The 17,190-nt window shown below is 37.0% G+C and overlaps 1 protein-coding gene across 15 annotated transcripts in view; it reads right to left on the bottom strand.

Moving 5' to 3' along the window:
• CEP162 (centrosomal protein 162) overlaps nucleotides 1–17,190 on the bottom strand; it is an 85,297-nt gene that overhangs the window by 54,154 nt on the left and 13,953 nt on the right. For 9 of the 15 annotated variants that reach the window (XR_011522560.1, XR_011522562.1, XR_011522559.1 and 6 more), the window contains exons 7-10: nucleotides 14,032–14,150; nucleotides 12,142–12,172; nucleotides 6,089–6,205; nucleotides 137–331 (exon numbers count right to left, since the gene is read on the bottom strand). Coding sequence is in view for 11 of the 15 variants with exons in the window: in XM_070559152.1 (XP_070415253.1) it covers nucleotides 137–331; nucleotides 6,089–6,205; nucleotides 12,142–12,172; nucleotides 14,032–14,150 (462 nt within the window). In the remaining 4 variants the exon portion in view is untranslated. The remainder of the gene's footprint in view (nucleotides 1–136; nucleotides 332–6,088; nucleotides 6,206–12,141; nucleotides 12,173–14,031; nucleotides 14,151–17,190) is intronic. The other 6 variants (XM_070559153.1, XM_008513910.2, XM_070559154.1 and 3 more) reach the window with 3 other exon arrangements.

A 17,190-nucleotide genomic window follows, 5' to 3' on the forward strand; every position in this document is an offset into this window, starting at 1 on the left:
ATGATTCCCAGATTTCATTTGAACAAACTCTTTAAAAAAATTCAGAGATTGAGAAACAAGCATTACAGCAAATTGTATTTAAATTACACTAAAATGAACACTGTTCAGAGAGAGTCTCAAGTAAATAAGCTGTTACCAGATTCCGTAGTAGAGATGTTTCTAGAGGACCCTTCATTTTCTTGAGGACGATCTTTCACTGAGCTCTTGCTATTTTCTACTGCATTTCTCTCAGTTCTTTGTTCATCTGCATCTCCCAAAGAATGAGCTATATGATGATAAGCCTGATGTAGAGCTTCAATGTCACTATTGCTTTGTCCATAAGAAACACCTGCTGACATAAATGTACTCTCCAGTATAATTATACAAACACATGAGAAATATAAAACACTAATACCACCCCTTAGTCTGTTAGGAATGGTGGACAAGGCTGTAGGACAATAGGGACATTACAAAGATAGGGTTAAATACAAACATAGGTAACACATAGCTATAGCCTACCAGCATGAAATCAGAGGAGGCCTCAATAACTCTTTTCAGCAAGCTGAGATGTGTCCTGATGTGGTAACTGTAAAATCTGTCTCCACTAGTTATTGCCTTCTTTCCCCGCTACCCCTGATTAAGCTCTCTGCATTGGATAAGACTATTCCTAAATTTCCCAAACTGACACAACCACTTCAAGGACTGTCTCTCCCTCACCACTACCACTCTCTCTCTCTCCCTCTCTCTGCTCACCTGAGCCACCAAGCATCTTGCAGCCTGCGTTTCTTCAACTGAAAGTCACTCCTCTAACTTTGCAATCCAGTATGTGTCCCCACATCCTGCTAAAGCTGCTATAATCAAAAGCAATTTCCTAATGGCCAACTCCAGCTGTCTTCACTTTTCTTCAACACTGTGAGACACTTAACACTGGCCTCTTGCTGGGAACCATTTCTTCCGCATCCCTTCTTCTCCTTGTTTTTCCCACCATTCTAACGGCTACTTCCCCATCTCTCATGGTAAATGGTTCACCTCAGGGCTCCATCTTTAGCCCTCTTTTTTAAACCCTCTCACTTATTTATTTTTTTGGCCTAATTTCATCAAGACCCTTAGCTCCAGGTATTACCCATATGCTCATGACTCCCAAATCTATGTCTTTTGTCCTTATCTATTTTCTGAATATTAAACTCTCTAACAGACATTTAGATTGTTCTATAAGTAAATCACATCTAACATATCCCCAACTGTATTCACTTTTATTATTATATTATTATAACAACAAAACTTGTTCTATCTACCAGATTTTTATTTTAACTAATGGCATCACTATGCACCCAGTCATCCAAAATAGAAAACCTGATGTCATTATTCCTTCTTCCTTTCCATTAATTTCCTCCTCCTGCCACCAACGGATAAATAAATCCCGGAAAAAAGAATTCAAAGAAACTTAGACAACAATGATCTAAGATTTTTATGAGTATTTTCTTACTCACTTTGTAACTTTATTACTAACAGTGGAATTTTGAAAATTAAAGAATAAAGGAGACATAGAAGAGTGGAAAAAAAAGAGAAATAGGGTGACGTCTCTTCTTCTCTTGATACCCATGATTAAGTAATTAATGCTTAAAAGTAAAGTGGTACATACACACTCATCTCCCTCTCTATAAACTGCAAGTTGTACAATTCCAAGGGGCTATTCTCAACTCTAAAGATAAGAGGTAGTCAAGTGACCCATATAAGACTGTGTAAGAACGCCTTACATGGGATATCTTTCTATCTCATGCTTCAGGTCACCACTGCTATTTGGAGCATGCCCAATAACTAATAGCTTAGCTTAAATAAATTAAAAATGAAAAAGTCGGGGAGAGGCCGGCCCCGTGGCTTAGTGGTGAAGTTTGTACACTCCACTTTGGCAGGCCAGGATTTGTCAGTTTGGATCCTAGGTATGGACCTACATACTGCTCATCAAGCCATGCTGTGGCAGCATCCCATATAGAAAAACTAGAATGACTTACAACTAGGATATACGACTATGTACTGGGGCTTTGGGGAGAAAAAAAAAAGAGAAAGATTGGCAACAGATGTTGGCTCAGGGTCAATCTTCCTCACCAAAAAAAGCATACTTAAAAAAAAAAAGTGGAGGATTCTAACTAACCATTAGAATCACTACAGTTATAAGGCAGAGATTTTCCAACAGGACTTGGAGAAAAAGATCTTGCCTGTTAAGGTTGACAAATAGAAATGGCAAGCAATAGGATATATTGGAGTATATGAGGAAGCCATTTGGTGTAAACCTAATTCGGCCTGGCCTAGTTTTTCCAAAAGGGCCTGACCGAGGCCATTGAGCATGCATTGTATATCTGCTTTAGACATTCCCCATGGCAAGAACAAAGGCCCTTGAGATGAAGGTGCAACTTCCCTCCCCCTCCCAACGTTGGCATTTCCTTAAGTATTAAGCATCTTTCCCTAGGCTAGAAACTGACTGCTGCGCTTGCCTGTGACCGCCCAGCTCCAGACAACAGACTTGCTTCCTGCTACACCTGCCAGGATAGCAGACCCCCTACCTGCTGTTTCCATCAATCGCTGTGCTGGTAGAGCAGTCTCATGACTACTGTAAAAGGGACATTTCAACCCTATGTGAAACATCCTGGTTGGGGGTACATAACCACTCTGTATACCTCACTTCTTTGGTGCCCTTTCTTCCTTTGGGAAGAAAGGCCCTGGACCATGGTCCTCACACTTTAGCTCAGAATAAACTCTCCCAAATTTTCATGTATAGATTGGTTATGGATTATTTTCGTTGACAAGGTAAACCTAACACTCCTCTAACTTATCCATGACTGAGGAAAAGGATTAATCTTATGAAGGAAAAAGGCACATGGCATTTTCTCTTCTCTGTGGAAATACCAGGATGCTTAAGTATCTGCTGAGTTATAAAGAAATGACCCCAATGGTAAACAGCTGTACTGAATGTGCATACCTAATTTACCAGGTGTGAGGTGTCACAACAAAGGTGCCAGGCTTTAAAGCAACAGCAGAGCAAACATGCAGAAAAACAAATGACCTAAATGTTAGAAATTAGAAATGGAGGACAGAGAGGTATTAGGGGCTGCTCAGAAAACAGAGCAGGGGAAAGGTACTTTTCGCCTAACTTGAGTCACTAAGTCAAGTGACATTAAAATTCCAGGGTCATAAAAGTTAACTTTTACCAAGCATTTTTTTTTTTCTTTCTTTTTGCTGAGGAAGGTTAGCCCTGAGCTAAGACCTGTGCCAATCTTCCTCTATTTTACACATGGGTTGCCGCCACAGCATGGCCAATGAGTGGTATAGGTCTGCTTCCAGTATCTGAACCTGCAAACCCAGGCCACTGAAGGAGAACACGTTCAACTTAACCACTATGCCATGGGGCTGGCCCCTTGGCAAGCATTTTATGGAAAGAAAAGTAAAGGGCTGATTTCTCTGCTTTTATATTAAAAAGAGTACTCTATGTAGTTATTTTATATATTACTATAGTCAAAAGCTCCCTAAATTTTTCCACTTTAGAAAGCTGAGAAGTGTCAGATCCTACTTGGCAGAGGCAAGAGTCTAGCTGTGGAGCAATACTCTCATCCTGTGACGGCTGCAGTCATGCAGCCTCAGCTCAGAAGGGTACTTGCCTGTGAGACAAACGGAAACAAGCAAAAGGCTACATCTGGCCTGGTGTTACGAAAACCTCTTTGTTATAGTTACCAATCTTTTTACTACAATAAAGCACAAAGAATTTCACAAATAATATTATTAAAAAAGATCTTTGACAACATATCACCTAATCTGAGCCTGCTTAATACTGGAACAAACATGGTAACACAAAACAAGAACACTCCACTGATCTTTTCAGTTCTTACACCAAGTTCAGGTGCTGATTTAAAGATTTTCAAGAGTATTTTTGAATTTCTAGGTAAACAATACCCCACAGCCAATAAGCATTTATACCGTGTCCCTTCAGGTTCTTTACTATAACTTGGACTGTTAACAGAGAGTTAATTACGTACTATTACTATTGTACTATGTAATATTAACCACAGAGTTGCTACTGCTTGTTGAATCTCAATGTACCAGGCACTAGACATTGCCTCAGGTGACCATCGCAAGGTCTTATTTTAAAGAGGAGGAAACAGGCTTAGGAGCATTAACTGTCCAGTGTCACCCAGCTGATAACGGGCACGGCTGGGAAGACAAATCACAGTCTACATGACAATCAGTTCATACTCTACTATCTGACAGTAACTGATTCATCAAAATATTTCAGAGTCAAGAACATTTAAGAAATAACACGAGAAAACTCTAACTTTATATAACTGCTTGGATCATCTTAGTAGAAGTTTTACTTTCAGCAATATTTTCTTATTTCGGAATTTTTCTTATAAACTACAGAAGTGGTTTTTCATACTGTATTTTATAAAATCAGAGTGTTTCAGAGAAAATTATGGGTTCCACAAATGTTTGATTGAAACTTCATCTTAAATCGTGCTATAAAACTTATAATAGATAACTAAATAATACAAACTTATAAACTTGCAAACTTATAATATAAAACCACAATAGGAGTTAATCTGCACACTCAAATGTGCCACTTACGGAAGTGTAATACTCTGAAGCTCATCAGAGTGCTAACTTTTGCCTGCTGCTTTGTTTTCAGGCATATCTTAGAATACAGTTTCTCTGGCCATCCTGCACATATATGAATTTCCTATAATGTGTCACGGATGAGCAAAGCTGTGGCTCCACATGAGTCTTTTAAAAGAATTCACGTCTGCTTACTGAAAACCAGTGGCGCCACTATCATGGCACATGTGCGATGTGTACTTAGACAAGCAGCAGTAAGACATGAACGTGTGCCAGCACACGCTTTCATCATGATGGAACACTCAGCTGGATAACCACCAGAAAGTGAGTAACACGTCTTGATGGGAAAATTCTGTTCTAACTTTTTGACTTTTATATTTATATTTTAATATGGAAGTGGATGAAACAAGTCAGGATGGTGGTGGTGACTCCTGGAACAGCAGTGATCATAAATAAGAGATCTGAGTGGACTTCATGGTTTGGGTCGAGTTTTGTTTTTTGATCTGGTTGCTGGTTACGTGGGTTCTTCAGTATTTGCAAATTCATCAATTTGCACAATTATGATACACGAACTTTTCCATAGGCATACTATACTTCAGTAAAAAAGCAAAGCAAAAAGAAATAAAAAACAAAAATAAAATGCAAGCAGATGTTTAGAGTTGGTGAGTAATTTATCATTTCCATTGCTGTTTTTTCCAAGTGTCTGCATTGGTTTAACTGACAATACTGGTCAACTAAGACCAACAAGCTGATTAACAAGTTCCCATTTGCAACTATTTATGTGGTAAATGAAGAATATTTTTATATTTTACAACAAAAACAAAATATACAAACACATTGGAAGTCTAAAGGTGATATGAGAATATAAGAAATATCTATAACTTCTGATTTCAAAAGACCATTATTGCTCTAACTGTAGAAGTAAATGTTACAAATGTAAACATTTATATTTATACCAATAAAATACCATTTTTATCTATATAGAGAGTACAACATAAGATTTCACTCGGAGATAAGGATTCCACCGGGTTAAAAATGTTTTAAAAGGCAGTGTCTTAAAGACCTTTACACCCTTTAGTAAAGTCTACGTGGTCCTAGGCATTTCAGAATTTGGGCATGTGATCTAGCTTTTTCCTGCCTGGAGGCAAGTATGGAAAAGCACCATAAGACCTAAGTCTCATTTCTCCTACACATGGCAAATTTAACTGAATACTCTGGAGGGGACAAAAAATTAGTTAATATTCACCTAGCATGCTCCACTTTGTATCAACAGCATTTCTTCACTTATTAATAAGTATTTATTTAAGAACACATTTTACTTGGTCTACTAACATTAAGTGTCACCATTAACAAGTTCAGATTATTTAAGTTAAATATGGTAGAAAAGGAAAGCTTTAAAATTTTATTGTCAGCATAGTTATTATACATATTTTTCCCTAGAAATAAAGTCAATTAGTCATAAAACATTACATAATTAGAGAACAGTGAGTTTTTCAAACATTTTTACCTGTTCCTGTCATTTCATGATCAGTCCCTTCCGGCAGGGCCTGTGGCTTAGTTGCTGCTCCATCCTGTTCATCAAGGTTGACCTCTGCAACAGACTCTAACGAATCAAGCAGCACGACTGGAACAACGTAACAGAAAAGATATGAGGATGTAGAGATATTTTTATGGTTCCTTTAATTTAAGAAAATATCTTAATCATATGCAACCCATATAAAAGCAAACGTTTATTATATATATATTTTATATATGTTGTATAATACATATTCAGTAAATAATAAAATTATCTATAACAAGCATGATCTTCTTCTTACATGCAAGAGAGTAGGCTTACATCAACACACATATCTGTGCTTATACAGGCCTAACGTATCTTTATAGGTGGAGGGCAAAGGGCCTGAGAAAATAACAAAATTGAATATTATTTTTTCCCCCAACTTTATTGAGGTATAGTTGACAATTAAAATTGTATACATTTAAGGTGTACACTTGAAGATTTGATATATGCATACATTGTGAAATATTCATCACGATCAAGCAAATGAACACACATCACCTTGCATAGTTACCTTTTCTTGGGTGTGTGGTGAGAAAACTTAAGAACTCCCCTCTTAGCAAATTTCAAGTACACAACATACTTTTGTTAATATAGTCACACTGTTGTACACTAGACTTCCAGAACTTATGTATCTTGCATAACTGAAACTTTGTACCCTTAACCAACATCTCCCCATATCCCACCCTCCCAGCCTCTGGTAACCGTCATTCTAATCTACGTTTCTATAAATTTGACATTTTTAGATTCTACATGTAAGTGAGATCATGCAGTATTTGCCTTTCTGCATCTGGCTTTTTCACTCTATGCCCTCCACGTTCATCTATGTTGTTGCAAATGGCAGAATTCCCTTCTTTTTTAAGGCTGAATAATACATATATATTTGGATAAAGCCCACATATATATATATACACACCACATTTTCTTGATCCATTCATCTGTTGACAGACATTTAGATTGTGTCCCTATTTTGGCTATTGGGAATAATGCCAAAATGAACATGGGAATACAGATATCTCTTAAGAGATATATATCCAGAAGCGGAATTGCTGGATAGTAAGACAGTTCTATTTTAAAGTTTTTTAGTAACCTCCACACTGTTTTTCATAGTGACTGTAGCAGTTTACATTTCCACCAACAGTGCAGAAGGGTTCCCTTTTGTCCAAATCCTTGCCAACACTTGTTTTCCTTCGTCTTTGTGATAAGAGTCAGTCTAACAGGTACGAAGTGATATCTCATTGTGGTTTTGACTTGCTTTTCATTGATGATTAGTGAAGTTGAACATCTTTTCATATACCTTCTGCCCATTTGTATGTCTTCTTTGTAAAATGTCTATTCAGGTCCTGTGCCCATTTTTTAATTGGGTTATTTGCTTTTCGCTATTGAGTTGCATGAGTTCCTTATATATTTAGGATATTAATACCTTAACAGACATATAGTTTAAAAATATTTTCTCCCATTCTGTAGGCTGCCTTCTCACTCCATTGTTCCTTTTACTATGCAGAAGCTTTTTAGTTTGATGTAATCCCATTTGTCTATTTTTGCTTTTGTTGCCTATGCTTTTGGGGTCATATCAAATAAATCATTGCCTAGGGCAATGTCAAGAAGGTTTTTTCCTGTTTTCTTCTGGTAGTTTTACAGTTTCAGGTCTTAAAAGTTTTTAATCCATTCTGAGTTGACTTTTGTACATGATGTGAGATAAGGGTCCAATTTCATTCTTCTGCACGTGGATATCCAGTTTTGCAAACATCATTTACTGAAGAGATTATTCTTTCCCCACTTTATATTCTTGGCACCCTTGCTGAAGATCAGTTGACCACACATGCATGGATTTATTTCTGGGTTCTCTATTCTGTTCTATTGGTCTATATGTGTTTTTATGCCAATACCATACTATTTTGATTACTGTGGCTTTTCAATATATTTTTGAAACCAGGGAGTGTGATGCTTCCAGTCTTTTTCTTCTTGCTCCACACTGCCTTGGCTATTTGGGGTCTTTTGTAATTCCCTATGAATTTTAGGATTGTTTTATCTGTTTCTGTAGAGAATGCCACTGGGATTTTGATAGGGACTGCACAGCAGATCTGCAGGTTGTAGATCCATACTTTGAATAGGATGACATTTAAAAAACAGGAATTCCTCCAATTCACGAACATAGGATGCCTTTCCATTAATCTGTCTTCTTTAATTTCCTTCCTCAGTGTTTTATAATTTTCAACGTGCAAGTCTTTCACCTCTTTGGTTAGGTTTACTCCCGTGCACTTCACTCTTTTTGTTGCTATTGTGAATGGGATTGTTTTTCTTGATTTCCTTTTCAGATAGTTTGTTGTTTGTATATCGAAACAAGATTGATTTTTGCATGCTGGCTTTGTATCCTGCAACTATGATGAATTTGTTTACTAGTTCTAACAGTTTTCTGCTGTGTCTTTAGGGTTTTCTGCACGTATGATCATCGCATCTGCAAACAGAGATAATTTTACTTCTTCCTTTCCGATCTGGATGCCTTCTCCTTCTTTTTCTTGTCTAAACGCCCTGGCTAGGACCTCCAGTACTATGTTGAATAGAAGTGGGAGCTCGGGCACCCTTGCCGTGTACCGGATCTCAGAAGGAAAGCTCTGTTTTCCCCCGTTGATTATGTTAGTTGTGGGCCTGTCATATATGGCCTTTATTGTGTTAAGGGAAGTTCTATTTTGTTGAAAGTTTTAATTATGAACGAATGTTGAACTTTATCAAACGCTTTTTCTGTGTATATTAAGATGATCATGTGGCTTTTTATTTTGTTAACCCATTTTATCACGCTGACCGATCTGCATATGTCGAACCATCCTTGCGTCGCAGGGATAAATCCCACTTGATTACGGTGTAGGATCCTTTTAATGAGCTGTTGAATTCAGTTTGCTAGTATTTTATAAAGAATTTTCGAACTGTATTCATCAGGGATATTGGCCTGCAGTTTTCCTTTTTTTCACTTCTTAATTACCTTACTACATTTACTACTATCTACTTTCAGGTAATTCACATCAATTTTATCTGTATTTTTATCTGAATAATATCTTCATACTGTTTCATCATGTTGCTATCTTGAAATCAACTAAGATGGAAGGATTTACACCATATAAATGGGTAAGCTCTAGAACTTAGGGCCTTTTCATTTTTTCCATTATCTGGTTGTTAAACATATATCAACATACCACTGATTGGGACTCTGTAAATCACATTTTCTTTTGTCAATTAACCATCTTTTTTTTTTCCCCCAGCTTTACTGAGGTATAACTGACAAATAAAATTGTAACATATTTAATGATTTTACATACATATACATTGTGAAAGGATTTCCAAAATCAAGTTAATTAATACGTCTGTCAACTCACATATTTACTTCTTTTTTTGGGTGAGAACATTTAAGTTTTACTCTCTTAGCAAACTTCAATTAAACAATACAGTATTAACTACGGTCACCACATTATACATTAGATCCTCAGACCTTATTCATCTTATAGTTGAAAGTTTGTAGCCTTTTACCAACCATTTCCTATTTCCCCCCACCACTCTCCCAGCTCCTGGAAACCACCATTCTACTCTGTTTCTATGAGTTCGACTTTGTGCTTTTAGATTCTGCATGTAAGTGGTACTACATAGTATTTGTCTTTCTCTGTGTGGCTCATTTCACTTAGCACAATGCCCTCCAGATTCGTCCATGTTGTCACACAGGGCAGGATTATTTCTTTTTTAAGGCTAAATAATAGACCATTATATATAGATACACATTTTCTTTATTTAGTCATCTATCAACAGATACTTAGGCTGTTTCCATAGCTTGGCTATGGTGAATAATGCTGCAATGAACACGGAAGTATAGATATCTCTTCAAGATGATTTTCTTTCCTTTGGATATACACCCAGAGGGGGAATGCTGGATCATGCACTAGTTCAGTCCTAATTTTTTGAGGAAACTCCATACTATTTTCCACAGTGTCTGTGCCAGTTTACATTCCAACTAACAGTGTACAGGGGTTCCCTTTTCTCCACACCCTTGCCAGCATTTGTTATGTGTCTTTTTAAGAACAGCCTTCCTAACAGGTGTGAGAAGATATCTCAATGTGCATTTCCCTGATGATGAGTGAAGCTGAGCATCTTTCCAGATACTTGTAGGCCATTTGTACATCTTCTTTGGAAAAATGTCTATTTAGATCCTTTGCTCATTTTTTTAACTGGGTTATTCGGTTTATTGCTACTGAGTTGTATGAGTTCCTTGCATATTTTGTATATTAATGGCCTATCAGAGATGTAGTTTGTAAATATTTTCTCCTATTCCACAGGTTGTCTTTTTTTTTTTTTTAAAGATTGGTACCTTAGCTAACATCTGTTGCCAATCTTCTTTTTTTCCCCTTCTTCTTTTTCTCCCCAAAGCCCCCTAGTACATAGTTGTATATTCTAGTTGTAGGTCATTCTGGTTGTGCTATGTGAGGCGCCACCTCAGCACGGCTTGATAAGTGGTGCCATGTCCACGCCCAGGATCCAAACCAGCAAAACCCTGTGCCGCCGAAGCAGAGCATGCGAGCTTAACCACTTGGCCACAGGGCCAGCCCCAAGTTGTCTTTCCATTTTGTTGGTAGTACCCTTTGCTGTGCAGAAGCTTTAGAGTTTGACATAATCCCACATATTTTTGCTTTTGTTGCATTTTCTTTTGGTGTCAAATCCAAAAAATCATTGCCAAGTATAACATCAAGGAGATTATGCCCTATGTATTCTTCTAGGAGTTTTACAGTTTCAGGTGTTATGTTCAAGCTTTTACCTATTTTGAGTTGATTTTTCTGTATGGTGTAAGATAGCGGTCAAGTCTCATCTTTTCCATGTGTGTGGCTCAATGTTCCAAACACCATTTATTAAGGAGACTATCCTTTCCTGTATATTCTTGGCACCTTTGTCAAAAGTTAATTGACCATATATGCATGGGTTTATTTCTGGGCTCTCTATTCTGTTCAATTGATCTGTTTCTGGATTTTTGTTTGGTTTTTGCCGAGGAAGATTAACCCTTGGGTAACATCCATGCCGATCCTCCTCTATTTTGTATGTGGGCTGCCGCCACAACATGGGTGCCAATAAGCGGTATAGGTCGGTGCCTGGGAACTGAACCTGGGCTACTGAAGCAGAGTACACTGAAATTAACCACTAGGCCATGGGGCTGGCCCCTCTATGGGTCTGTTTTTAATGCCAATACCAGACTGTTTTGATGACTATAGCTTGGTAACATAGTTTAAAAACAAGAAGTATGATGCCTCCAGCTTTGTTCCTCTTTCTCAAGATTGCTTTGGCTATTCCGGGTCTTTTGTGGTTCCATATGAATTATAAGATTTTTTTTTCTACCTGTGAGAAATGCCACTGGAATGTTGATAGAGATTACACTGAATCTGTAGATCACTTTGGGTAGTACGGACATTTTAACAATATTAATTCTTTCAAGCCACAAACATGGAATATCTTTCCATTTGTGTCTGCTTCAATTTCTTTCAACAATGTCTTACAGTTGTCAGTGTACAGGTCTTTTGCCTCCTTGGTTAAATTTATTTCTAAGTATTTTATGTTTTTTGATGCTATTTTAAATGGGATTATTTTCTTGTAGTTTTCTTTTCATGAAGTGTCTTTCTTCGGTTTTGGTATCAGGGTGATCCTGGCCTCACAGAATGAGTTTGGAATTATTTCTTCTTCTTCTTCTATATTTTGGAAGAGTTTAAGAAGGATTGGTATCAATTCTTTGAATTTTTAGTAGACTTCACCCATGAAGCCATGTGGCCCTGGGCTTTTAAAAAAGAAATATCCTTAAATATAACAGGAAAGATTCAAGATAGTCATGAGGGATATATTATGGAGAAAAGCTGTGAACCTTCATTAGAGATATCAAAAAACAAAGACAGATGGTGACATATTTGGAATCATTTAGATGCAATCTGAACAGATCAACTTTTTGCCAACTAATATATATGAATATACATAATATTTACCATTAGCCAGCATGCCAGTTTTCTCTTCTTCCTAATTAAAAGAAGAAAGTGATCATATGATTTGAAACCAAAGTTTTGTAAAAGGACCACAATGGAAATAGTAACAAAATTTGAAAGTTAACACTTTACTCCATTATAAAAAGATAAGGAAATATGCCTTGTAGGTTTCTTTCATCACCCTCATTCACCAATCACTGTACAAGACTAGAGATCATAGCTGCAAGAGAACATTTAAAAGTCTCTTCAGAAGGCTTGCAATTACCAGAACTTAATTTAGGCCTTTATAAGCCTTCTTTAAAGTATCTAGATGCCATCTGCTCATCTACCTTACTCAGAAACTTTTTTTTTTGAGGAAGATTAGCCCAGAGCTAACGTCCACCACCGATCCTCCTCTTTTTGCTGAGGAAGATTGGCCCTGAGCTAATATCCATGCCCATCTTCCTCTACTTTATATGTGGGATGCCCACCACAGCATGGCTTGATAAGTGGTGTGTAATTCTGCACCCGGGATCCAAACCGGCAAATCCCAGGCCAAGAGAGCGGAGTGTGCGAACTTAAACCCTATGGTACTGGGCTGGGCCCAGAAGTTCTCCTACTTTTGAACTCCAGGATAACATGTATAATTCATGTAAGATTCCAGCTATTATAACATCACCAATCGTTTTTCCCTTATTGCTAAAAATTAATGATAAATATAACGTAGTCATTGTTCCATCAATATTTTGAGACAAAATTTTCAAAAAGGCAGGTCACCAAATGGCAAGATGATTGAAATCCATCAGTATTATACCTTCCTTAGAATAAGTACTCTAATTAGTGTCACCTATATTCTCTACTTGCTTATTAAGGCAGTATCTAGGATGATGCCACAATAACAGAGCTTTATTTCCTTCCTATTTAGATCCTTACCCAGACAACTCCCTACTAGGCTTCAACATTTAGGTTGACACATTGCTACACATTTATTTACTCTTCATAAAATACTGTATTTTTCATAAAATATTTATTTTTCATAAAATATTGTAATTGCCATATTCCAAGTATAAATCTCATTAAATTTCTAAGGCTATTCATCAGATCACACTCATTAATCTTCATGTATTCCTAAGGGCATCTTGTTTCTCCACCTAACCTGTGTGACACACACCCCCAAGGACAAAGTACTAGGTAAATTCAAAAGTAAGAGTATTTATTAATAGCTAGAAAGTGTTCCTCACTTCTTTTTAGAGTTTATGGTTTCACACATATTCAAAACATCTAGCCCTCACACACAATCCCAAAAGTGACTATGTCCAGATACAGATCAATATAACAAACAGCAATTGTCCTACTAGTTACTATTAGATAGCTCAAGGGTAAGTTCCATCAGGCAGCCAACATCCTGTGTACCCTTAACCAGTCTCAGTAAAAACTGAGAAACGAAAAAATTAGAGTATAGTAACATTGAATGTGAATGGAACAATTTAATTCATGATCTTAGCCAAGGAAGTTTCACACAGTAATGTTACTATACTAGCACAAGTAACAAGGAGGGATATTTATTGTACTTCAAGGACAAGACCTACTCAAGAAAAGTGTAATTTAATATACCTGTTTAAAAATTAGATTTGAGATTTTAATTAAGTTTCCAATTTCTAAAGCTTAACTTAAGGAGATTACTTGCCAAAAGAAATCCTTTAGAAAATCATCAATTGCCATGATATTTCATTAAGACTTATAATAAATCGACATCCTCAGGTAAGAATGTCTAACTGGGTGTTAAAGAGACCTAGAACGTTACAGCAATGAGCAAGACTATGAAGGACTCCTCATATTTCAAGCTTTTCAGATGCTGTCAGCTAAGGTAATGAAATAAGTTTCTAAACTGTCAAATATATAACTGATGTATACCTGTTTGGGTGCTTTTGTTTTTTCTGATATGGGATTTTCTTTGCAATTAGTCTCTCCATCTTTAGTAGGTAAAGGTGCATCAATATCCTCCTCATCTTCAAAATCATCACTGTAATTTTCTGAAGAAAATAATTTAAAAAAATACAAGGATCACATTGTCAAAGAAGTCAAATTCCAGGAAAATACTGTTAATTTCCAACGGAAGAAGTCTGACTCAGAATAATTTATTGAAATATTAACATAAAGATATCTTTAGAGAAGACTTTTTTTTGCAAAGATTTAATGAGAATTCAATTCATAAGACTATCTTAGGTCATTTTGGTTTTTTATATTTTCAAATGGTATAAGAGTTTTATACTTTTAATCTTTTATATTAGCCAACTAAAAATTTCTAGAGCTGACCAAAAGATTTTATATCATTTTTAAAACAAACTTTAATATTTGCTCTTCAAAGACAAAAATCTCAAATTGCTTACTTAAAAAAAGCAGCACTTTTGTGAAATCTTGAAACTCCTAACAAGGCTGGATTTTGCTTATTTTGTTAAGCTGATTCTTGAGGCCTCTGTAGCTATCTCTACTGAAAGCCTTAAACAGTACTTCGGACAGGTCTATCTCCGACACCTCCCTTAGCAAATACTGGCCCTGTATGACCTTCACTGTTTCCCAGTCCTGGGTTCTTCCCAGGAAGTCTCAAATTATAGCTCAATGACTTTGCAACAGAACGGGAAGGTGTGTCCCTGTTAACAAGATGCCATCAGAGGACTTATGGGGAAGGCGGAGCAAGGACTATGTGGCCAGGATCTTTTCATCAACTTTGAACTTGATTATAGCCCTTAAATCAAAGGATTGACTGAGATCTGTGGGCTGTAGAAGCGGGACAGCCTTTTCAGAGTGGAATCAATCATTCCAGAAGCAAACAGTCTTATTTGTATTTCAAAAATTAGATCACATTCAGAATCAGGATGGCCTGTTGTAAGAAGGATGGCACAAGTACTTGCGAGGCTGCTTCTGGAAAGGCTGTCTTTTAGTCTTCTCTTAGAAGGGAGCGGACAACCTGAGTGTAATTAATACTGGAAGTCTGGGGATGAATCTGAGAGGGCATGGAAGTTAGAGATGCTTCCAGTGAGATCAGCCCACAGAAATATCTCAATTTCAGTTCACAAGGAATACGAGGTCAGAACAGCACAGGTATTGTAACTTAGTGGCTAAGTTAGGTTAGTTGGTTAACTACGTTAATATCTATATTCTCAGGCTAAGACGCTCACCTTCTTTCTCCTCCATATAAGAAAGAACACTGGCATTTTCTAAACATCAATAGACATAATTAAATCCACAAAACAGTTACTGAGAAGTCACTTTGTATTAGACATACTTCTAGGTGCTAGGACCAATACAAAATGATTAAGACTTTAATATTCTAGGTGGGAATCACTGAATTTTAAGTAACCTCACGGATTAGATTTACTTAAGAAAAGATGACAAGCAAGGAGAGAGGAGATACGGGAGGGTATGACAATGAACTTAGACAACTACTTGGGATTTGGGAACTACCTGAAATCAATGGAAGGGGATTTAGTTCGTGTGACTGCAAAGAGGAGCATAAGAAACAGGTCAGGTAGTACAGCACCGTGCTTAAAAGCACGACTGGGAGCTAGAAGGCCTGGGTTCACCACTTGCTTCTACTACTTTCAGCAGCAGAACTGTCAGGTCACAAATTCTCTTTGCCTTACTCTTACCGTATGTAAAGTGAGGATGATAATAGTACTTATCTCAAATGGTTGCTGAAAAGATTAAGAGAAAGTTCATTGAGAACAGCAGCTGATATATAATATGCACTATATATAAGCGTTAGCTATTATGTTCACAGTAGTAGTTGTCTGTCAGTATTATTAAAGCTAGTACTACACTTAATCTGAACCAAAGTTAATAAAGCCAAATATTATTTCTTATTGGGAAAAGTGCTAATCAACATGCACTTTTCAAAACTACATTTTGTAATTTGCATTTAGTAAAGTAATAGCATAGTCTATAGGGAAATACTACTGTCCAACATATGAATGACCAACCCCTGCCTCAGGAATTTGTCATGAATAAAATAGGTTTGAAGTAAGAGGAAAAGTCATTGGTAGATACAGAGAGAAATGAAATAGATAAGACAAGAAATAGAAGGAAAACAACATATCAGAGATTTCAGAAAGAAACATCGAGGCAAATTAAGTTGATACAAAAATGAAAGAGTAAAACCAAACTGAGAAGGTGGTTCTCATATGAGAACTATCAGAGACAGTAATATCAAGGCTCTTCTATATTGTTTTGAAAAATGAGAATATTAATCTGTAGTGCTCTGACCTTTATGGCAGGAAAATGTTACATATTCAAGGTATTATTTCTATTGTTATATTCCCCACCCTTGTAAATTTGAAAATATTATTTGCATAAAAAATATTATAAAAATTCAGATAAAATAAACAATATTAAATGTAAAAGATCCTTTTTGGAGACATTTTTTATTCTTTGTTGGAAAATGTAGCTGCAAATATTAATTTAAGTATCACGCAATGTAGAGGGCCTTCTCCTCTACCATGATGAAGTTCAAGGACTCTGTAAACAATTAGTAAATTAGTCAAAATACATGAAACAACTGTTTTCAGATATCAGACAAGTGGCAGCACAAAAAGGTGATTCCTAAGGAAAGATAACCAAGTGAGCTGAGCCCTCCAATTCCCTGAAGGTACGTCCATTCTGGAGTGCTAAGCACTGGGGTAGGGATCAGGCCAGTCTCACTGCTGAGACAGAGATAAGAGTTCACACAGGCTGAGGGATTAGAAGCTGCAGAACAGTGACAAAGAGAGGAAGTACCCATGTAGAAACAGAGCTCTAGAAACCTGTATAAGGGTGCCCTTGAGCCTGTGCTGAATACTAAGCCATGTATGTGTAGTTTGAGCAAAGTGACTGGGAAGCTGCAGGGCAGACAGTTCCTGGCGTTCACACAGGGCAGGGAGACTTTGCAGCTCTGACCAGTCTGGGCGGAAAAAGTCCTCATTGATCAGCAGGGGCGTTCAGTGGAAACCTCGGAAGAGCTGTGCCTTAGCAGAAGGGTTAAAGTGCACCTAGCATAAAGACTCCTCTAGACATCCCCCGACAAAGCGTAAGAAAAGG

Source organism: Equus przewalskii, chromosome 9, assembly GCF_037783145.1.
Source record: "Equus przewalskii isolate Varuska chromosome 9, EquPr2, whole genome shotgun sequence".
Lineage (NCBI taxonomy): Eukaryota > Metazoa > Chordata > Mammalia > Perissodactyla > Equidae > Equus > Equus przewalskii.